This window comes from Rhincodon typus, chromosome 4, assembly GCF_021869965.1.
Source record: "Rhincodon typus isolate 14 chromosome 4, sRhiTyp1.1, whole genome shotgun sequence".
Lineage (NCBI taxonomy): Eukaryota > Metazoa > Chordata > Chondrichthyes > Orectolobiformes > Rhincodontidae > Rhincodon > Rhincodon typus.
The window spans coordinates 15,088,183-15,112,064 of record NC_063335.1 but is presented as its reverse complement, the minus strand read 5'-3'; the positions used below and the strand labels follow the sequence as shown (position 1 = coordinate 15,112,064).

General features: G+C 39.9%; 1 protein-coding gene across 1 annotated transcript in view; it reads right to left on the bottom strand.

The window, feature by feature from the left end:
- Positions 1-23,882, bottom strand: part of csmd3b (CUB and Sushi multiple domains 3b) — a 1,719,816-nt gene that overhangs the window by 247,673 nt on the left and 1,448,261 nt on the right. Inside the window, 2 exon segments of the mRNA XM_048595770.1 lie at positions 12,564-12,758; positions 16,192-16,379. Of these exon segments, the coding sequence (XP_048451727.1) occupies positions 12,564-12,758; positions 16,192-16,379 (383 nt within the window).

Genomic DNA, 23,882 nt, shown 5'->3' with positions numbered 1-23,882 from the left:
ATAGTAAGGTATTGAACAGAATTTTGTTGAAATCACAGCTGGGTGCTCTATGCAGCTTTGGTCTCCATAGCCTAAGGAATAATATAGTTCACCTTGCAACTAAAACAGCAAAGGTTCATTTTGTTTGGTTCCTGAGATGAGAGGATTGATCTTTGACAAGAGGTTGAGCGACTTGGATCTTTCCTTTCAGGAGTTTAGAGAAAATCAAAGGCGATGATTCATTGAAATAATCAAAGTTCTCAAGGGACTTGACAGGATGGAAATAGAGATGATGTTTCCTGCATTGGGGAATCTAGAACACAATGGCTGAGGCTAAATGATCAATCATTTAGGTGTGAGATGACTGAAGATTTCTTCACTCAGAAACATCAGATCGGCCTTCCTGAAAGTGACCCCATGGAAAGTGATTGGTCTGGATGGAGTCCCATCCTGCATCAATCCTGCACAGACCAACTGGCGGGAGACAACTTTAACCTCTCCATTCTACAATGTCAGGTTTCCACCTGCTTCAAGAAGACCAATATCATCCCGGTGCCAATGAAAAATCAGGCAACGTGCCTTAATGACTACTGCCTGATGGTTCTGACATCCATCACAACAAAGTGCTTCAAGAAGCTAGTGATGGCACACATCAGCTCCAGCTTCCCAGATTGCCTTGATCCACTATATTTCGCCTATCGTCGCAATAGGCCCATGACAGGCACCATCTCTCTGGCCCTATGCTCACACCTAGAATATCTGGATAACAAGGACACATACATCAGACTCCTACTTATTGACTTTAGCTCCATCTTCAACAGAATAATTCCGACCACTCATCTCCAAACTCCAAGATGTAGGACTCTGCTCCCCTTTCTGCAACTGGATCCTCAACTTCCTGTCCCACAGACTGCGATCAGTAAGGATAGGCAACAGTACCTCCTCTGCAATAATCCTCAACATCAGTGCCCCTCAATCCTGCATGCTCAGCCCCTTACTATATTTCTTAGACACTCACAACTGTGTGGCCAAATTCAGGTCTAACTCCATTCACAAATTTGTTGATGACACCACTTTAATGGGTCGGATCTCAAACAATGACAGAGTACAGGAAGGAGATTAAAACTTAGTGGCATGGTATAAAGGTGACAATCTCTCCCTCAATGTCAGCAAAATGAAAGAGCTGGTCATGGACTTCAGGAATTGGAGTGGAGGACATGCCCCTCTCTGAGTCAATGGTGCTGAGGTACAGGTGGTTGAGATCTTCAAATTCCTAGGAATACATATGACCAATGATCTATCCTCATTCATCCACATTGACCCTACAGCCAAGAAACACCTCTACTCCTCAGAAGGTGAAGGAAATTCTACATATCCACAATGTCTCTTATCAATTTTTTATGGATGCCTCATAGAAATCATCCTATCTGATTTCATCACAGTTTGGTATGGCAAGTGCTCTGCCCAAAACCGCAAGAAATTACAGAGTTGTGAATGCAGCCCAGTTCATCACAAGAACCAGCCTTCCTTCCATTGACTCCGTCTACACTTCCTGCTGCCTTGGAAAATCAGCCAACACAATTAAGGACCCCTCCCACTCTGGTTACACTCTTTTCCAGCCTCTTTCATTGGCCAGAAGATACAAAAGTTTGAAAACACACACCAGCATATTCAAGAACAGCTTCCTCCCAGCTGTTGCCAGACTAATGAAAGAACCTCTCATATATTAGAGTTGATCTTTCTCTGCACCCTCTCTGTAGCTGTAACACTGTATTCTGCATTCTGTTCTATCACCCTGATAAACTTACGCAAGGTATGACTTGTCCGGGTAGCACACAAAACAATACTTTTCACTGCATGTCGGAGCATGTGACAATAATAAATCAAGTCAAATTAAATCAGAGGATTGGAAATCTTTGGAACAGTCTTCCTGAAATATATGGATGCTCCATCATTGGGAATATTTAAGGCTGAGATTAGCAGAATTTTTGCTCCTCAGGAAATAAGGGATTTGAGGAATAAGGGGAAAAACATGGGATATAGGAAGAGGAGTATACCGTTGAGCCTATTGAGACTACTCTGCCATTCGATTAGATCATAGCTGTTTATCTCCTTATCCACTGATGTCATGAATCTGGAGAAATCCATCAATTTCTGTCCAGAACCTGCTCAATGATTAAGCTTCTTTGGCCCTCTGGAGTACAAAATTAGAAAGGTACACCCCGCTCTGTGTGAAGAAATTCCTCATTATTATAGTCTGCCCAAATGCTGAGACTTTGTCCCCTGCTTCTAGACTCACTGACCAGGGAAAACATATTATTTACATTCACCTTGTCACATCATGTGAGAATTTTCTAAGTTTCAATTAGATTGCCTCTCATTCTTCAAAACTGTACAGAATACAGGAACAGTTTCTTCATTCATTCTTCAAAAGAAATCCCCACATTACCAGTGATTAGTCTGCTGAAATCCAAAACACTCCCTCTGTGGCATATATTTATCGTTCTTTAAATGAGGTACAACTGTTGCAATGCAGTCACTTTAAAAAGGTTATTTTGTCCTGCTTTTTTTGAAGAGCAGTTGTAAAGGCAGAGGTCCTGAACTGGCTACTGGAGACAGCCTAAGGAAACAACGTTTGAGGACTTTAGGTATTTTTTTAGAAAGTTGGAACAATGGAAGCAGTCCGGAGTGGGCAGTTCTCACAAACCGGGCTTTCTAGTTTCTTTTAGCTTTACTAGTCAAAAATTGTTTGGGGTCCAAGAAGAGTTAGAAGCTTCGGTGAATGATTACTAGCTGCAACTTTCTCTGAAATCTCCCTTGATGTTGTTTCCTCCTGGATTGGAGAACTACATGTAAGAATCTGTGTCTGAATTTACCTTTTTGCCAAGGTGTGTGTTTATGGAATGTTACTATGTTGGAACAGTTCATTAATAATGGGTACTACATCTATTATTTGGTTAAGTTTTCCAACAGTTAAATTATTCTAAATCCCTCTTTATTTTGTTTGTACTTTAACTATAGTGTTTAAATAAATTGTGTTTTGCTTAACATTGAGTAGTTTGACCAGTTGCATCATATCTGGAACATATACTTCACATCCACCTTTAAAATAAGAAAAAGTTTGTGTCTAGTCTACCTTCTTAAAATATTTTTAGGGGGTCTGGTCTGGTCCATGACAACTGCAGCAACTTCTGTACTCAAATCCTGCATGCTTACTTTAGTAATTCATGAACAAAGGCTCCCAGGTCCTTTTGAACCCTGACACTTCCCAATGTATCAACTTTTATGAAACATTCTATCTTCTTGCTCTTTTTCTCTACAAAAGTGAATAATTTCATACTTTTTCGTATTTTATTCCATCTGCCATTTTTCTACCCATTCACTTAGTTTGAAGTCTGCTTGAAAACTCTTTGCATCTTTTTCAATATTTACATTCCCACTAGAAAATCTGCAATAATAGAACTGAACCCCATGTCCAAATCATTATGTAAATTGTGAAAAACTGGTCATACCAGTGCACCTTTCAGTGTCCACTGATAGCAGCTTATCATCTGGAAAATTATCCATTTATTCCTATTCTCTGCTTTCTATCCATTAGCATTTGTGAATCTAGACTTGTACATAACCCTCAATTCCATGCAAATCAATTTTGTTTCCTAACCTCCTGCGTTGGACCACAGCAAAAGACTTCTGAAAATCTAAATGTATCAGAAGCAATTGCTTATGACTCTGAATTAAAGCCCATGCAGATCTGGGCATCATGCAGAAAATTAAAGCAATATTATCAAATGGAATGGAATATATTACCACATTTCCACTGCCTGGATTACTGTGCAGAAGCCTATGCTAGTCACCAGAGCATGTGTTAAGATTTATGGTAGTCTGCTAAATGCTACATAATACTACTATCATGAGGCCATCACCTTAGAATTAGCTGTGTGGAGAGTAACTAAACAGCATGAGAGACAGGAGGGAAGCATGAAGGGTAAGAGGAAGTGAGAAGGAAATTCAGACAAGCCTTTTTATGTTCTGGTTATATAACCACAACTCATCCAAAAACAATACCAGTAAACACAAACCCAACTCCTCATTCCCCAACACTCTATCACTCTAAATTCCTTGTTGCCTTGCATAACTGTGTTCACTCAATCAAAAAGCATAATGAAAAATAACATGACATAAGCATTTCAAACCAATTATGTGGATCACACAATGGCGTAATGCATATAAACTGATTAAGTATGAAGATTCCCTTAATGTCTGTATCCCATGTAGCCTTGCCTGCCAAGATGATCCGATTGCAACGTTTAGTGGAAGTCTGTTTGTGAGAACTATAGAGGGCTTTGGAGGATGATCTTAACCAGTTGTACCCCTGGAAGACCTGATTTCAGACTACACCATCACAGCTTGTGTAGTAACAGTCTGGGCTGAGTACGTGATAGGCAACGGGAAAGGCACTGGGAAGTGGAAAAATGCTTTCATCATAGAATCATACAGTACAGAAGAGGCCCTTTGGCTCATTGAGTCCATATGCCAAAAGTACACTACGACATACACTGGTCCCACTTTTGCGTACTCTGCCCGTAGCCTTGAATGTTATGACACTTCAAGTGGTCTTCCAAGTACCTTTATAGGTTGTGATATTTCCCATGTCAACTACCTTCCTACACAGCATTTTGCAGACCTCTGCCATCCTCTGGGTGAAACAGCTTTTCCTCAAAACACCTCTAAACGTCTGGTCTTTTATTTTAAAATTATGCCCCTTTCTTATTGTACATTCAACTCAGGGGAAACACTGCTTTCTATACACCCTGTCCATGCCCCTCATAATCTTATTCACCTCTATTAGATCCTCCCTTAGCCTTCTCTGCTCCAAAGAAAACAAACCAGCCTCTCTTCATAGCTGAAATGCTCCATCCCAGGCAACCTCCTGGTGAATCTGCCTTGTATCCTCTCCAGTGTAATCACATCCTTCTTACAGTGTGGTGACCAGAACTGCATATAGTACTCCAGCTGTGGACTAATCATAGTCCTGTACAGCTCCAACATGACCTCCCTGCTTTTATAAACTGCACCAACAATTTATAAAGGCAAGCATCACCTTACATTTATCATGAATAAGTTCCATCTATTACTGATCTGCCCATCTGACCAACCCACTTATGTCCTCCTGTAACCTAACACCTACCTCCTCACCCACCAAGCCAATCTTTGTGTCATCCGCAAACTTACTCATCAAAACCCCGAACCCTCCCCAAACAGTCCCATCTGAAATCATTTATGAAAATGACAAACAATAAGGGACTCAGCGCTGATCCTTGCTGTTCACTATGCACGTTGAACTTGGCTCAACAGCCTCTACCATCATCCTCTGCCTCTTGTCAAAAAGCCAATTTGGATTCAACGTACCAAGTTACCCTAGATCCATTGAGCATTTACCCTCTCTTGGGACCTTGTCAAAGAGACAATCTAAAAGATATCATGCGCCCAGCAAACGCAGCTTATAAATTGTTCATGCTGATATACTAAATTAATATAGTCATAAATATTTGCCAACCTTTGGGCCGTATCCCTTTAAATCCTTCCTATTCATATACCCATCCAGATGCTTTTTAAATGTTGTAACTGTACCAGCCTCCACCACTTTCTCTGGCAGCTCATTTCATACACGCACCACCCTCTGCATGAAAAAGTTGCCCTTTAGGTCCCTTTTAAGTCTTTCTATTCTCACCTTAAACCTCTGGTTTTGGACTCTGCTACCCTCTGGAAAAGACCTTGACTATTCATCCTAACTATGCCCCTCATGATTTTATAAACTTATATAAGGTCACCCCTCAATCTCGGACGTTCCAGGGAAAATAGCCTCAGCGTCTCCCTATAGGTCAAACCCTCCAACCCTGACAACATCACTCTAAATCTTTTCTGAACCCTTTCAAGTTTTACAACATCCTTCCTATAGCAGGGAGACCAGAATTGAACGCAGTATTCCAAAAGTGGCCTAACCAATGTCCTGTACAGCCACAACATGACCTCCCAACTCCTATACTCAATGTGCTGACCAATAAAGGCAAGTCTACCAAACACCTTCTTCACTCTCTAGTCTACTTGTGATTCTACTATCAAGGAACTATGAACCTGCACTCCAAGGTCTCTTTGTTCAGCAACACTCTCCAGAAACATAGCATTAAGTGTATAAGCCCTGCCCTGATTTGCCTTTCCATTTTGGAAAAGCAGCTCACCTTTATCTCCATCTGCCACTCCTCAGCCCATTGGCCCATCTGATCAAGGTCCTGTTCTTTTATGCTATACTATAGCTTCTATTGTTCCAATCCTGTTATTGGCTACTGCCTCAGCAATAACCATTCCAGTGATGATCAGAATCATCTCCTCCATGAGGGTAAAAATTTCAGGTGCATTTGTCATCCCACCTTGGTTAATTCTTGCTGTCTCCCATTATACATTACCCACTACCTGTCCTGCAACAGGGAATAAAACGTTTCAATGAGTTTAGTGCAATCTGTCTGAATGATATGTCTGTCATGGCTGACTAGCTAGAAAGGTGCACAAGCTGCCGATTATGGGTATGAGACTTGTTTAGTTTGCCAGGGTAAGGTGCAGCTTTAAGTGCCAAGTGAGCATGCTGACAGACATTGTCAGTAGGTGAGATGTGGGTGTATTGAATAGCGGAACAGTTGTTAGGAAGACAAATTCACTGATCTTAATCTCTCATGTCACATCACTATACATTTTACAATCTTTCACCGAGGATCTCATGACATGATTTGTGGCATTGACCACAAACGTTATTTGATTCCATTGCCTTTTCGACTTGCATCTTGGATAACCTGAGCCCTGTGTAAGGAACAAGTCTCTTCTCCAATTCACCTTCTCCACCAGGGCTTTCACTGGACCATCAGAGAATTGTGCAATGTGTTCTTTTTCATATGTTGTACCAGTATTCTGTCTTCTTTCATACAACACTGACTTATACAAGGATTTCTTCTCTTTAAGAGATTCAAGTAGGTTTCACATATTACAGACTAAAATTTGTGATTTCCTCTCACAATGTTGACTCCTGTGCTGAAATGTTCAGCAATTTTATACTGTGGTTAGCCCCTACTGTGCACTGCATGTGTCTGCATGTGTGGGTAACTCATGAAACCAGCACACCAGTAATTGGTGTACCTGCTTCACATTGAACAGATCCAGGTAATCACACAATGCAAACTTCATCACACTTTTCAGTTTAGCCCCAATTATGTTTTACTGTACACAGTTCCTACTATTCATTGAAACCAAATGCTCAGATCTTGGAATTTCCCTTCTTACCATATCTGAATTATTTCTGTTAAGTACAGGGAGGAAAACTGGTGGTTGATGGAAAAATGGAAAGATATGCAACTGTGGAAGTTCCATATTAATTCTGGATTAGAACAGTGTCTGGTTGTTACACCTCAGCTGTATGCTCAATTCGATGTTTATATTTGTAGACATCGTCCTTGCATCAGACTATTTTTGAAGTGACCATTGTGGCTGCACTTTACCATTACCTAAAACAAACCTGAAACTTTTCTTATCCATATTGATCAAAATGCTGTATATTTTTCAAACTTTGGGTGACAGGGCTTTTGAAATGACAGGATGTCACTTGTCAATGTTATTTGGGGTGTAAAACTAGTGACTTTCATGTTAAAATTTCTGGCAGATTGTCAAAGGCCAACAGGCTCCATATTTCTCTGAAATGAGGACTTATGGGGAGACGATGGCCTAGTGGTATTATTGCTGGACTGTTACTCCAGAGACCCAGCTAATGTTCTGGGGACCCGGGTTCAAATCCTGCCACGGCAGATGGTGGAATTTGAATTCAATAAATACCTGGAATTAATGAATTCATTGTTGATTATCAGGAAAAACCCATTTGGTTCACTAATGCCCTTTAGGGAAGGAAACTGCCATCCTTACCTGGTCTAGCTGACATGTGATTCCAGACCCACAGCAATGTGGTTGACTCATAATTGCCCTCTGGGCAATTAGGGATAGGCAATACATGCTGCCTAGCCAGTGATGCCCTCGTCACCCGAATTAAAAAAAATCCCTGCCCCCCCCGAAAAAAAAGTATTTGCGCCACTGGAAAACCCATCCATTAAAAACAGGTGCTATAAGACAACTATAGCAGTTTTTTTCAGAATTCCTTGGAGGACCCTGTTCTGTGAACACTATCAGCCACTGAAAGATTGGTTACAGTTTTCACATGAGCTCCTGTCTTCTGTGTTTCCCTCAAAGAAATCATACGCTCTTTACAAGTGAAACTGAGCAGGTCTGGCAACATCTGTGGAGAGAAAGCAGAGTTAATGTTCCAAGTCCTGTGACATTTCTTCAGAACCGATGGCAGCGAGGAAAAGGTCAGGTTTGTGCTGAAGACAATGGCTGGGGGCCTGGTGGGGGAAAGGAGGAAGAGGATTCATGGAGATAGAGCCCAGAGAGAAAGAGAGAGAGAGAGGAGGCAAAGAGCTGGATTGTAATATGCTCAGGAGAAAGAAAGTCTAATTTTGCAAACCATACGTCGGTGAAAATGGGCTAGCAGTGCTGAAAGCAGTCCTTTGGATTTCAATACCTTCTTCATGTCTTTTAGCACCAGTCCCCACCCCACATCCCACCCACCTGTCCCAGCCCACACCCCAGGACCCATCATTCCATGGGCTGCTTTCAGCACAGCCAGCCCATTTTCATCTGCTTAACAGCATTTTACTTCTCCTGAACATACTGTTATCCAGTCGTTTGCCTCCCTGACTGATGTTTTCTCTCTGTTTTGGCTCCATCTTGACCCATCGTCGTACTCCTTTGCTATCCACCCCTGTCTTCAGCACAAATACCACCTTTCCTTACCCACCATCAGTTCTGAAGACAGGTCACTAGACTCAAAATACTAACTCTGCTTTATTTCCACGGATTCTGCCAAACATGCTGAGGTTCTCCAGCAATTTCTGCTTTTGTTGTCAGATTTCCAATTTCCACAATTCTATGTTTTATTTCAGCCATTTGCAGGACACGGAGAAACAAAATCACATCCTTGCAAATTCAGTGCTCTTCAAATTATACTTTTCATTGTATTGCAAGCAGAACTTAAATATTGTGATGAGCTGATCTTGCAGTAGGAAGCCTTGCTGCCAAAATGAATGGCTCAATCCATTATTTTCCTTGTACATGTCATGATTGTATCTGTCAATGCTTGTTTCAGTGACTGGATCCTTGATAGTTAGAAGTCGCACAACACCAGGTTATAGTCCAACAGGTTTATTTGAAATCATAAGCTTTTGGAGTGCTGTTCCTTTGTCATCTGACCAGTATTGGACTAGCGTGGACAAATTCAGAGCTCACACAACACCTGATTATAGTGCAAAAGGTTTATTTGAAATTACAAGCTTTCGGAGCGCTGATGATAAAGGGGCAGCACTTTGAAAGCTTGTGATTTCAAATCAATGTGTTGGAGTACAATCTGGTATCGTGTGACCTCTGAATTTGTCCACCCCAGTCCAACATCGGTACCTTCACATCACAGATCCTTCATGCCAGTGAAGGAGATGTTTCTTCAAAATTGAGCAATCAGGAGCTTCAAAAATAAGATGATCATCAAGGTGTCACACAATTTCCATAAGGATGTATCTTGAGATCTTCAAAATAGCAATAGAGATTGTTTTTAAAAGATATGTTGCAATAGGTATGATTTTTCAGAAAAAAAGGTTCCTTCATCAAGTAAAATTGTATCGAATTATAACAGTTTTAATTCACAAGAGGATTTCAGTAGTGGTGGTTTTGTGTTTGGCATTCATACTTGTCAGGTAGGAGATTGGCAGTGCTTATTTTCACAGTGTTTAGCCACAAGAAATGGCAGTAATATCTACGTCTGCATTATATTTTCTGCTCGGCTCATCGGTTTAGCACAATGAACATTTGACATTTGTTCCAAGCAACTTGAATTTTAATGATACTGTTCGATTCTACTGATTGCTTAAAGTTTGCATTCAGAAGAGCTAATATTTAATTACCAGTATCATTAACCTTTATCATGTTTTAGTTTGTTATTGCATCGCATCAGTGTTACATTGCTTTAAGGCTTTGTTGTTTTTAAAATTTAGAAGATGAAGCAATGGTCTGATTTGCTGAAACCCAAACTGTTGCTATGGAAAACACACTGCCTCTCAATCATCTGACTGGGGACAGATGCCTTGTTATTTCATCATTATACTTTCTTCACTATAAACCCCCAGAGCTTCCAATTATGGCTAATCTTGTATTTGGGATGTACATGTTCCCAATGTTTCATCATTGGTCTTCTTTCAGCTTCTTCCAATGAAGATCTATTCTACTCAGGTTAGCAATCATCAATTGTACAAAATACAATACATATCTTTGAGCTATTTGGCATAATACATATTAATAATGCAAGCACAATGCTCAGTATTCCAACATTAATCATTATGTCCTCGAGATCCTCTGTCTGGAGCAAATTAGGAAAGCATCTGGCTTCTGTGCTTTCACTTGTCTCAGAGCACCTTTGGAATAAATGCCTGTTAACTACAACATTGGCATTTATCTGGCAATCTGAAACATTGCCCAGAAAGCAGGAAAAATCCAACTCTGCCAATTACCACTCCATCACTCTGTCTCAATCATTAGAAAAGTGATGGACAGGGTCATCAACAGTGCTGTCAAGCACTTCTTAGTGTTTCTTTAGCATTAACCTACTCACTGATGTTCACCTTTGTTTCAGCTGGAAATACTCAGCTCATGACCTAACTATAGCCTCAGTTCAAACACAAACAAAGGAGCTGAAATCCAGAGAGGAAGTGAGAACAACTATTGTGGACATCAATCCCATAGTTGACTAAGTGTTGTATCAAGGAGCTTGAGCAAAACTGGAGTCAATGGGAATCATGGAGAAAACTGTGTTTGAAGTCCTACTTGGAAAATGGTTGCGGTTGTTGGAAGTCAGTAATCTCATGCTTTAGAGCATCTTAGCAGGAGTTGTTCATGGTAGACATTTTTGAATCAACCAGCTTAGAGATGTTATTACACATCATGGACTGGTTGGACCAAAGGGTCCATTTCCATGCCGCAGGACTCTATGACTCTACGACCTCTGAAGCAGGGGACATGAACCTGTACCTCCTGATACAGAGGTAGGGACATTACCACTGCACCATAAAGGCCTGGCTGATAGGGTATATCTGAGACTTCATGAAGAACCTTCACTCCGTCAGGTTATAGGGAATGTTTGATGATAGTACAATATTCAGTATCATGCACAACTCCGCAGAAATTGAAGCAGTTCATGTCTGAATGCAACAAAACCTAGATGACATCCAGGCTTGGGCTGGCAATTGGCAGATACCATTCACACCATAATAATGCCAAGCAATTGCCATCTCCAACATGACATGATTTAATCATTGCTCTTTGACACTCAATTAACTTACTATTGCTGAATCGCTCACTATCAACATTCTGAGGTCATTACTGACTGGAAACTGAACTGGAATAGCTATATAAATACTGTGGCTACAAGAGCAAGCCAGAAGTCAGGAATCCTGCAGCAAGCAACTCACTTCCTGACTATCGAAAGCCTGCCCACCATTTGCTAGGCACAAGTCAGGAATGTGAGGAAATACTCCACATTTGCATGCATGAGTGCATCTTCAATAAAACACAAGAAACTTGACACCATTCAGGTCTTGATTGGCACCTCATCCTCAAACATTCACTTCCTCCACCACTAATGCTCAGTAGCAACAGTGTCTACCGTCTACAGAATGCACTGTAGAAAATCACCAGAAATCCTTTAACATCACCTTCAAAACCCCCTGACCACTACCTCTGGAAGGATCGGAGCAGCAAATAGATGTAAACACCACCAAAACCTTCAGGTTCACCTCCAATCTAGTCTTAGAGCTATAACATATTTCCTTCATTATCACTGCAGCAAAATCATGGGCCTCCCCAACATCACTCTCTATGTAACCACACTCAATGGACTGCAGACATTCAAGAAGGTAGCTCACCTCCACCTTCTTCAGGGTAACTAGGGATGGACAATAAACGTTGGCCAACCAGCAAAGCCCACATCCTATGAGCTGATAAAAATTATAGACACCAGTCAAAAAGTATTTTTAAGTAGATTTCTGAAAAGTTATACCTTAGCAATTCCAGTCCACATGCAATTTCTGCCTTCATTGCAGGCAGCAGATTCCAAGCGTTATTTTCATTGTCAAAACTCAGCAAAGTAATATATTCAGAATGAAACAACATACAACAACTAGAGTGGTACCTAGCAACAGAAGTTTTGGTTCACTTGAGCCATCATACAATCTGACTAAACTGAAATGAGTTTTAAGCATTTCGAGAGCTATTAATCATATGCAGCCATTTTATAATGCTATAGTTGCAGACTGCTCTGCTTGTTCTGGACAAAATTAATTTATTCTTTTATTTGGTACATTAAGCCAACATGCAACTTTCATTGTGTCTTATTATTTTCCTTAATTGGAACACATTCAAGATGACAAACTCAATCAAATAGATCTTACCATGACAGCTGGGCAAAGCTCTATTCCATCCAGGTCTTCCATCATCTCCCATGATGCAAGTAAGGGTTGAATAACCTTGCAACACATATCCTGCATTACAATAATATGTAACAGTTGATCCCAGCTTAAAGTCACTTCCCAGTCTGGTACTATTCATGACATTCCCAGGATCAAAGCATGATTCTCGAAGTTTTGCTGTATAATGAAAGAAAAAGGTGACCTTAACAAAAGAGATATATTTGTAACATAATTACTAATATTTTTGGTTAACTTTAATTTTGTTGCTTCCTAAAAATGGTCTTCAATGAATCTCATATAACTGGCATAAAAATGTGATTTCCTTTTTGATGAGTGTAAGACACCACTTAATTTTCATATTTTGCAACTATAAATGCTAATGGGAGCTGATCTGCTTCAAACGAAAAACAAGAAAGTTTTACAACTTGAAAATCAAGTGTTGGATGTTGTTGTACTGTGCAATACAGGGTCGCTTTATGTACTGCCCTCACTTAAAGTAGCAGTATATCTTCAAATTCTTTATCCCAGGTGACTGTGGAAGTTGTCATTGAGAATATTCAAGTCAGAGGTTGATAGATTTCTATACTAATGGGGCATCATGGGACAAGAGGATGGCATAAGGAAAAGGAGTTGAGGTAGTGACCAGCCAAGATTTAGAACAGCAGAACAAGCATGAAAGACTGAATGGCCTTCTCCTGCTCCTATGCTTTTTTGTAATGTTGGCACAACTGTTTTGTTCGGTGTTGTGCTGGAATAGTGGCAGGCAGATGCCAATGGCTACTACACCTGTCCCCTGGCTCCATTCGGCCTTTTTGCACTGACTTGCTGGCCAACCCCACCACTGAGGATGAGGATAGTCATAGAGTCTCCTTCTCCCATTAATTAAATATCCACAACCATTCATGACTGAACATGACTGGACTGTAGATATTTGATGTGATCTATTGGTGTAGGATCACTCAGCTCCAACGAATGTATTTTGTTCTATTCTTTAGCATGCACTTCACCTAGTGTTGTAGCTTCCCCAGATTGGCAACCTCAAATTTAGGTCTGCCTGGTGCTGCTTTTTGCATGCTGTTCTACTCCCTACTGTCTCTCTACTGCCAGGACTGCTCCCCACTATCTCTACTGATCCCTCAGTTTGCTGGTTAAAATGAGGACATTGCTTGTGTCATTAGGTTAACGATTCTGGTGGATTCTGGTGGTGATTCTACTGTGATAGCCCACAATCTCTTATATATCACCAGTTTTGAGCTGTTAGATCTGCTCTGAATCTACCCTATTTGTCATGCTAGTGGTATTCCACAATATGATGGCGAATATCTTCGGTGTAAGCAGAGACTTCATGTCCATCGCAACTACTAATATAGTCATGGACAAATGTATTTGTGACGGTTGGATTAATTAGAATGAGGTCAACTAGGTTTTTCCCTTGGTTTGGTTCCCTCACTGCCTGCTTTGAAGCCCTTCCAAACTTGGCCAGATCATTATTAATTAGTAGTGCTACCAAGACGTTCCTACTAGTGGAAATGTTGGTCTCCCATCCAGAATTCTCTCAGTACTTTTTCCACTTAGTATTCAATATGAAGAAGTATTGATCCATTAGCTGAAAGAGAGTTGTAGATGGCATACCATCTTCTTGCTCATATTTGATCTGGTGATAAGACATTTCAAGGAGGGCAGGGTCAATGGTGTGGACTACAGAGGTCATTTTCCAGCAATTGTACATTAATGTGTTGTCACCTCTGTTGAATCTGTCTTTGCACCCACCCTTGGAGGAGGACTTTGCAGTGTTAGCTGGACTGAGTATATCATTGTCATGCCCAATTATTAAGTAGAAATGAAGCAGCCCATCTGGTTTTATTGTAATTATATATGTTTTTTCCTATTTTGTCCAAATGATTGACTTCCCAGGCCATTTCAAAGGGTAGTAAGGAATCAACCGTTTCTTGTTGATCTGGAGTCACAGTAAGATGAGTTTGGGTAAGAACGGCAGATTTTCTTTCCTGAATGCCAAAGCGTCTGTGAACTAGATGGAAGCAAAAAGAAAACCAACTACGATTTTCTTTCTTTTCACCATTTAGCTAGATTAGCATCACTGGCACAATGTAGAGCTACAACAAATCAAATCTGGACGACTTGATCACAGCAACTTATTCATTCAATACAACAGATGGACGATCAGCTGTCAGGTATTCACACACAAATAGAAGGAGTATTTGAACTTACACAGCATCTGTCATGACCTCAGTATATCCCCAAATGTTTGACAACCATTGAATCACTTCTGAAGTGAAGTCATGATTGTAATGTCAGAAACCTGGCTGCCATTTTGCACACAGCAAGATATCACAGCCACTCATGTCATAAATAGCTCAACTATCTGGTTTAGATGTTTTTTCAGGAATAAATATTAACCAGGTCCTTAGAGAAAACTCCTCTGCTCATATTTGAAATAGTGTTATGGGATCTTTAACACCTAGTATTTATGGTAGATGGAATTTTTGTTCAACGTCTCATCACTAAGTAATTTTTTGAAAATTACCAGACATTATGGTATATAATTTATGCTTAGAAGCTTCAAAAGAATTCTTCAAATTCTGGACTTGCACACTGTGCATAAACTATGAACCACCAGTGCTGATGCGAAGGACTAATTTCTGGTGGTTAGTTGCTACACATGATCTGCTCAATGTTGGTCTGTTTTGCACTTTCTTGTCGACATGGTCCATACTGTCTCTTTGATTTCATGCACCAACTTATAAGGAGTGTGTAACCTTAAATATCTATGTCTGAGGTGTAAAAATTGAGGTCAACCCTTTAAGACAATATATGCATTTATTAGCTGAAAAACAGGGGTGGAGGTTGACTCATGCACAAGGTGAAATTCTATGCCACTACCTGTGGTATCGATGAAAGAGAAGTCTCACTGGTACTTTTCTCCTTTGTACCGAAGAATACTAAAATCAGTTGTATTTTTCTACTGCATCTTCATTGAGAACTGTCACACATCAAACCTGAGATCCAGTTATTCTGTCAGTAGCATACATCATCATACATTTACCAGCTACATTATCAGCCAACCCATTCTTATTCTTGTCACTGTCGTAATGCAGTTTCAAAGACAAAAGCTGTCAAAGTTTTATAAATGAAAATATAAAATTTCTCAGATTTGTAGTTTACAAAGAATTTCTTCTCCAACATGAATCTATTTTTAACCATCTACGTTTCTCAGTTTATCAATTTATTGATGCATCATTCCCTCCCGCTCATTCACGATTTCTAAAAAGACTTCTCTTAATATCATCACTGTTTTTGCTGGTGGCTAATAATTATTGATTTAGCTATTGGTTAAACCACACCAAAAGTCAGTTTAGCTAAATTTCTGGCAGCCCATCAACAAATGTCATCTTTTTACAAAGTATAGCAGTTTCTCCTTAACCTCTTTTCAGTTTATTTCTTCTCCAATGCCGCTACCTTAATGGCTTATTTTGGAAAATGTGTCAACCCTTGAAAATTGTTTTTTTAGAAATATACTGCAATAAGATTTACATTCTGCCCTATATTGTGCATATAACTAAAGTTAATAATTAAACAAATTGATTCTCACCTTTATATTCTATGTGGAATCCAGAAAAGCTAACAGAGCCATCACTCCGAAAAGACAAGTGCATGGTATTTGAACTGCTCTCAATCCGCTCAGGAAGCTTATTATCTAGAAAACTTCCAATCAAAGGACTGTTACTGTCAGGGCCATCATAAATGTAAAGGAAGTCATAGTTGGGCTCCATGGTGAAACTGCAAAAGAGAAAGTTCATATGTTTAAAAGCCAACATTACATTTTCATTTTCTTTTCAGCGTGCCCAGCACAGTTTTAAACAAAATTCAAGGACCTTCCCAGACTTTGTCTCAGGTCAAACCAAATTTTCCCATATAAAATTCTTACAAGGTTTGAAATGACAGATGCAGGAAGAACGATTTCTCTGACTGGGGGATCTGGAACCAGGGGACACAGCATCAGAGTAAGAAATAGGCCATTTAGGACTGAGATGTGGAGGAATTTCTTCACTCAGATGATGGCGATTCATTAGAATTGTTTACCATAGAGGATTATGGATCCTCAGTCATCAAGCACATTCAATACAGAGATGGATAGGTTTAAAGACAAAAAAGCTTATGGACATAGAAGATCAGACATGATGTAGCTGAATGTCAGAACAGGTTCAAGGATTGAATAGACTGGCCCTGCTCTTATGTCCTGTGTTTCTATGCTCCCTTCCTGCTTGACTATAATTACAGCTTCCAACTTCACCGCTGGCAAATTGCCAGCTTCCACCTGTGCCTCAGGGCATTTAAAACAAACCATTACCCATGATTTTATACCTAGTATTAGGGCTATTCGAGTCCTCTCCTATCTGATCACCTGACATAAACTTTAAGTAAACATCTGGTTCCTGAATTTTACACCCCATTGTCATTGCGCTACATAACATGATCCAACAACATCTTAAAATTCTCACACTTGTCTCCAATCCCTAAACATGTCACTATTCTCTGGACTGATTGTTTAAATGAGCACAGAGGTGGGAGAGGAACTGGATTGTCTGTTAATTTTCCAAGATCAGCCAGCATTCTGACTTGCTGCCAGTCTCTGCCTGTAGGTCATTTTTAAATGTGCTGGTTCAGGGGGCTGCCCACAAGTGGCTAGTAGATAATTAAGGTCATGGTGCGATACCAACAGGGACATGCCAGCCATGCCAGCCACATGTTGAGACTGACTTCAGGCCATTTAATGGATACATCCTACTGCCAGCATGCAGAGTGGGGTCCAGTACTTAATCTATCATAGAACCTCAGAATTGTCACTGTGCAGAAGGAGCCAATTCAGCCTGTCTTATCGGCTTTCTGATCATTTTGATTTGGTGCCAAACTCTTGGCACCTTGTTATGGATCAGATCAAAATCCCTCAAAATATTTTAAGAGAGAGCCTCGACCCCAACTTTTTCTTATTTTTAAAGACAAGTGTATAGCGTTGTGTTCAGAACGCAATTTGATTAGTCAGACTATCAAGTTTGAAGCAAAACACGTTTCATTCTTACACAATAGTTAAAACACAAACAAAAGAAAAAAAACAAGTATTGGAATAATAACTCTATTGGAAAACTTAACAGAATAATACATTATTTAACTACTGAACAGCATCTGTCCCAATCTCGTAAATCCAATAAACACACCCTTGGCAAAGGCAAATTCAGTAAAATAGATTGTCTCACACGCAATTCTAGCAGCAGGAAGAGAACTCCAGCTTTTAGCTGTAACAGAGACAGAAATAACAACTTCCGCATCCAGCTTCAAGACCCAACATAATGCAGAAAGCTAAGACTAAAAATCCTGGTTCTGTGGAGATTGACCCCAACCTTCATGCGACTTTTGTTGTTTCAATCTTTAAAAAAAACAAGGCCTCACAAAGCTGTTTGCTTTATTGGCTTGGAACAGACCGATCACAGCTCTGTCTCAACCTCTCTTCATAAAAGAAAACAGGAGAAAATGCACCTCTTAAAGCCATAGTACCATTGCACTCTGCAAGTTGTTTCTGTTTAATTAATCATCCAGTGCCCTGCTGAATGCTTCCTTTGAGCCTGCCTCCACCACACTTTCAGATTTTGCCTTCCAGTCCCAGATTATTTTCTGTGTAAAGAAAATTCTTCTTTTCTCTCATCTTGTTTCTTTTACAACAAACTCTAAAATTACACCCACTGGTTCTTGATCATTTTATGAGTGGGAACAGTTTCTCCACTGAAGAAGGGTCACTGGACTGGAAATGTTTTATTCTGTTTTCTCTCCACAGATGCTGCCAAACCTTGTGGTTGTGGTTCCAGTAAGTTCTGTTTTTGAATGATTTGAAACTGAAAGGAAGCATCCAATGCTATGTCAACTACTTCTAAAATTATCTTCATCAGGTTTCACACCTCCAGTCCAAGATTCACTCCCACCTTTGCCTTGTAATTCCTGAAATCAGTGGTAGTGGAGTCATGGGGTCATAGAGTCATAGAGATGTATAGCACGGAAACAGACCTTTTAGTCCAATTCATCCATGCCGACCAGATATCCTAAACTGATCTAGAGATGGGACAACTCCACATGTCCCACCTCATTGTCATTATTTACACACAACAGCACAGCTAAGGAGCATCCCAAAGTACACAGTCTTACATTAAAAAAAAACACGAATCACATTCTGCAAATAAGTTATGGCATGATTTGTGAAAAAAGTCCTGTTTATCATCTACAAATATAAAAAGAAAAAGAGATATTGCTGCACCATTATTTGTTCCATTACTATAAATGGGTACCGGGAGCTAGGTTTTGGCTTCATGTGAGAGTTTATCATCAGCTTTTCATACACTAAGCTCATGACAGTTGCTATTATTATTTGCTGCTGAAGTTGTTTGTTGTCACCAAGGACACACCTCAGAATGATTGATGTCTTGGAAATGCTGTGATACACTGATGGAAATGGAGAGCCATGCACAAGATGTAGTGTATCTCAAGGTATTTTGTAATGAATGAAGTAATTGGATAGAACTAGGATTTAAAATGAACAAAAGGGATTTAAATGGCACCACTGACGACCATCAAACATCCTTTGCCGCTATCAGACTTCCAGCTACTCAGAAAATTGAAAATCCAGGCAATGAATGGGAATAGGAACAAATTATTGGTGTCATCCATTGCACACCAGAGCTTTCAGGTTTATGTTACCCTGTCATCAGATTTCCATTGGGCAGAAACATTTTATTTGAGAGCCGTATGTACAGAATGCAGATTCTAGCAAGCTTTTGCCACAGTCAGAATGTTTCCAAACTCTATTTTGTCCCAGATGCAGGGACCAACAAAATCACCTTACAATATCTTATGAAATTAGTACGTATACAGGTGAGATACAACACTAAAAATGACATTCATGCTCTACCTGTTTTAAATCAGGTTATCAAATATTGTTAAAAGTTTTCCCATAAGTTTGATAACGTGACTTATGTCATTGATGGCAGATCAGAACTTTAAGGTATTAAAGTTATGTTAACGTGTAATTCCGTCATGTGTGTGTTTTAAAATAAATCTGTTAATCTGTTACACGTAAAAGAAAAATTACCGCAGATGCAAACTCAGTCATCGTTTGATCAAATCCTTTGTGGAACCCATAGAATATTGCAACTGTAGAGTGTCACAGAAACTCCAAACAGAGGGAAAAACATAACATGAAGAGGTAATGGCAGGGGAGACTAGCCCCTACATCACTGCATAATGCTAACACTTGCAGAATTTTTAAACCTTATCATTCCAGGAATATAAAGAAAAGGGTTATGAAATGAGTATAAAATTGGTGTTGGAACATTAATGGTTATTACAACATGTAGACTAGTTGCTGTGAAGTTCCCAGTTCTGAGAACAGCTATTTAAACATCCTTGCCCTGTAGGCAAAAGAGAAATAAAGAGATTCTCTCTCACTTTGAGCACTGCAACTAAAAACCTTAAAATCAACTCTTTCTATGAACAACAGTGCTATCCTTAATATCTACTGAACCAGCTTCAATGTTCAACTGTCCTCACTTCATAAACAATTCAGATACCTTCTGTTTTACTTTTATCTTTTGATTCAACTCTCAATTCTCATGTGTATTTAATAATGAATAAAGTCATCCTTTTTGTTAATTCAGAAAGCCTGGGTAAATTGTCTCTTTTCAAAACATAAAAATGTTTGGTTCTGGGAGCAAGATGTCCATTAGGGATGTGATCCTTTCAAAATTAAACTATGACGTGCAGTCGTAAGGCATTTATCAAAACATCTGATCACATGATTTTTTTCCTACAGTTTGGAAATGCCCAAGCATTTGTTTAATGAAATTAGACCACATGCTAAATCTTTTCTTCTAACTGCCCCTTTTGAGAAAGAAAAATACTTTGCACTCTGTTTCTTCATATTGGGAACTTATAAAGTAGATTGAAATGCAATTAAGTATTACATGTTTCAAGCTCCATCTCTATACAGTCACCCTTTTCTCTTTCTTTTTGTAAACTATGCAAAAGCACTTTTCTTGCTAGTACCACAACCATCAAGAAAGAATAGAATATTTAATTCATTCTTAGGACATGGGTTAGGCTAATATGGAGGTGGTTGCCTATCTATTCCTCAAATTTCACTGGTTCTATGCATCTCAATATCTTTCAACCTTAAAGAGGGCTGAACAGAATGGATTGGAAAGTCCATTTACCTTTAGTTGAAGAGTTCATATCAGTTGGCTTAGATTTAAGTAAGAATTAGGATGTTTAGAGGAGATTTGAATGTCAGTCCTCTCACCCAGGGGATACAGTGGCTCTGGAACTCAATGCCAGAATGGGTGGACAGAGGCAGAAACCATCACAAAATTTAAAACTGTAGTTGGGTATGGACTCGTTCTCTGATAACTTTTCTCAGCCTGTTACCCAACTGACAAAGGTCAGAATGTTCCGGATCTGGAGGCACTAAGTCTAGAGGTGGAGAGTAAACTTAATCAGGTGGAATGGTAGCAGACCTGCTACATTCCTGCCTTTGCCCAAATTAAGTTATGGATCAGAAGGCCCAAGATCCACATTCTAAGCCCGCAGTAATTCAAGCTCTTACGGTTAATTATAGACCAATTAAGGGCCTCACCCATGTGGGATGCAATTACTTTAGCACCAGTCAAGACAAGAAAAAGTCAGCCTATCCAACTAGTTAACAGGTTTACGAAGGTTCAGTTGTCAGCTTGGGGAGATTCTTTCAGTCTGCACTAATCTGTGAACAATTGAGGGTCTGGACCTAAGGAGGCTGGGTGGATGATGAGATCCCAAGACTCCTGCCCTTGCTTCCAACACGCCCCCATCTCTTAACAACCCCCATCAAGTGAGGTCGCTTCCCAAGCAACTTAGCTTTCTGTGAGTGTTCCAGCTTAGGTTTCTCCAAATTATGGCAATGAATGTTTGACAACTTGACAACATTCTGTTTCTGTACTGAAGCAAGACCTGGACTGTGTATCAGCAATACAAACAAAATTCCACAAGCAAAACTGAATTCTTTAGTTTCAATAAGATGACTGTCAAACAAACAACAGTGGCATTTTTGAAGACAACTCTACATGCATTCAGGCTAAACTCCTTCAAAACCCATTGTGATGGACTGGGCGCTGTGCCCAGATTGGTGAAAATCTTCTCTCTAGCCAGGTCCTGTTTTCTTACCTATCAAATGGCCAGCGGCTTAGGGAAGAGCAATGAAAATCCTAAACAGACACATTGAAGTTTTTTTTCTTGAAGCGTGAAAGATTTGGTGTTAATGACTGGGAAAAGCTTGCTACCAATCATTAAAAATAGCAATAACTTGTCCATCAAGCTGCATTACACTGTGAGTACAAATGCTTTAACATAAGACAGAGGTGTAACAGAAAAGGAAAAAAAAACAGAAGAAAATCCTACACTCCAGATTCTGCTATGTTGTGAGTTATCCTGCCCTATTTGCAAAAAGATCTGCAGGTCAAGAATCAGCCTATTTAGATGCATGAAGCCTCAAAGCAGAAACTCAAAATTTGGAGCTGAAGCATCCTTGAATGAAAGGACAGCTGATGAGAAAAATGACCAATTCGATCAGTAACATTTGCTGTGCAGAAGAATGTGAGAATTCTCATTTTGCACTCACACCAGACTTTTTCGTTAAAATTTGCCAGTGGGAAATTCGCTCCATGTTGCCCCCAGAAAAGAGGCTCGCCAATAGCCACAAGGAAAAACGTGCACGTGGGGAAGCTGCGACTGCTGAGTGAAGGAGGAAAATTCCAATTAGCCATGGTTTTGTTTCATATGCTGGTTGCATTACTTCAATGAAACCAATTGAAAAATATCAAAATTCTATTACCTAAATTAATGAAGCATGACATAGACTGTGCATTGGTGACTTCATTGAAAAAAAATTGATGTTTGTCCTTTTACTAATGTAATTTAAGAGAATGAGTGTATAGACGATTAAGTGAATAACGACCACTTGTATTTATACAGCATCTTTAATGTAATAAAATGTCCCAAGTCATTTCTTAAATTTAATAAGCAACAGAATATGACATGGAACCACAGGGGAAAATAAGTGGTCACATGACCAAAGGTTTTGTTGAAATCAAGATTATAAGGAGCATACAAAACAATGAAAGTGAGTTAGAGAAGCAGAGAGCTTTAATGAGGGAATTTCAGAGCTTGATATCTCTACGACTGAAGGCAGGGTCATTATTCACAAAGGAATTAAAATTGGAGACACTCAAGAGACCAGAATTAGAGAAGTGCACAGGGCCAAAAGGCAGAACTCTCAGGCTCAAGTCTGTGCAGGGAGATGGGTTGGAAGCATATTGAAATTAAGTCTTGATGTAACAACAGACATTGGTGAGGGTTTCAGTCTCTGAAGCAGAGGTGGAGAGATATGATGCTATTGAAATCTGAAAGCTACTGAATGGGCTGGACAGAGTGGGTGTTGGGAAGATGCTTCCACTGGTAGGAGAGACTAAGACCCGAGGGCACAGCCTTAGAGTGAAGGGAAGACCTTTTAGAATGGAGATAAGGAGAAATTTCTTCAGCCAGAGAGTGGTGAATCTATGGAATTCACTGCCACAGAAGGTTGTGGAGGCCAGGTCATTGAGTACATTTAAGACTGAGACAGATACGTTCTTGATTATCAAGGAGATCAAAGGTTATGGGGAGAAAGCGGGAGAATGGGGTTGAGGAACTTATCAGCCATGATTGAATGGCAGAGCAGACTCGATAGGCCGAATGGTTGAATTTCTGCTTCGATGTCTTATGGTCTTATGGTCTAAGTCAGAACAGGTGGTCTTAATGATAATGGAATATTATAAATTTCACCTTCAGACAGGCCAGGGAGAGGGATAAGAGCTCATAGTGAGGGAACAGTGCTTCTGATGGAGGCCAAAGTCAATGACTTCATTTTTCTTGCTACTTATTGGTAGAAAATTTCTGTTTCTGAAGCGTTCTGAAGAAAGGTCACTCAACCCGAAATGTTAACTCTGATTTCCGTCCACAGGTGCTGCCAGACCTGCTGAGCTTTTCCAGCAATTTCTGTTTATGTTTCTGATTTACAGCATCCGCAGTTCTTTTTGGTTTTGCTATGTGTTGGTTAAGCAGTCTGAAAAAGTAGATGCATCACAGAGGTCAAGAGTAGTGGGAGTAAGTTTGAGACCTGCATTGTCAGCCTACATGTGTAAGCTGGTATGTTTTCAGATGATTGTGCAACAA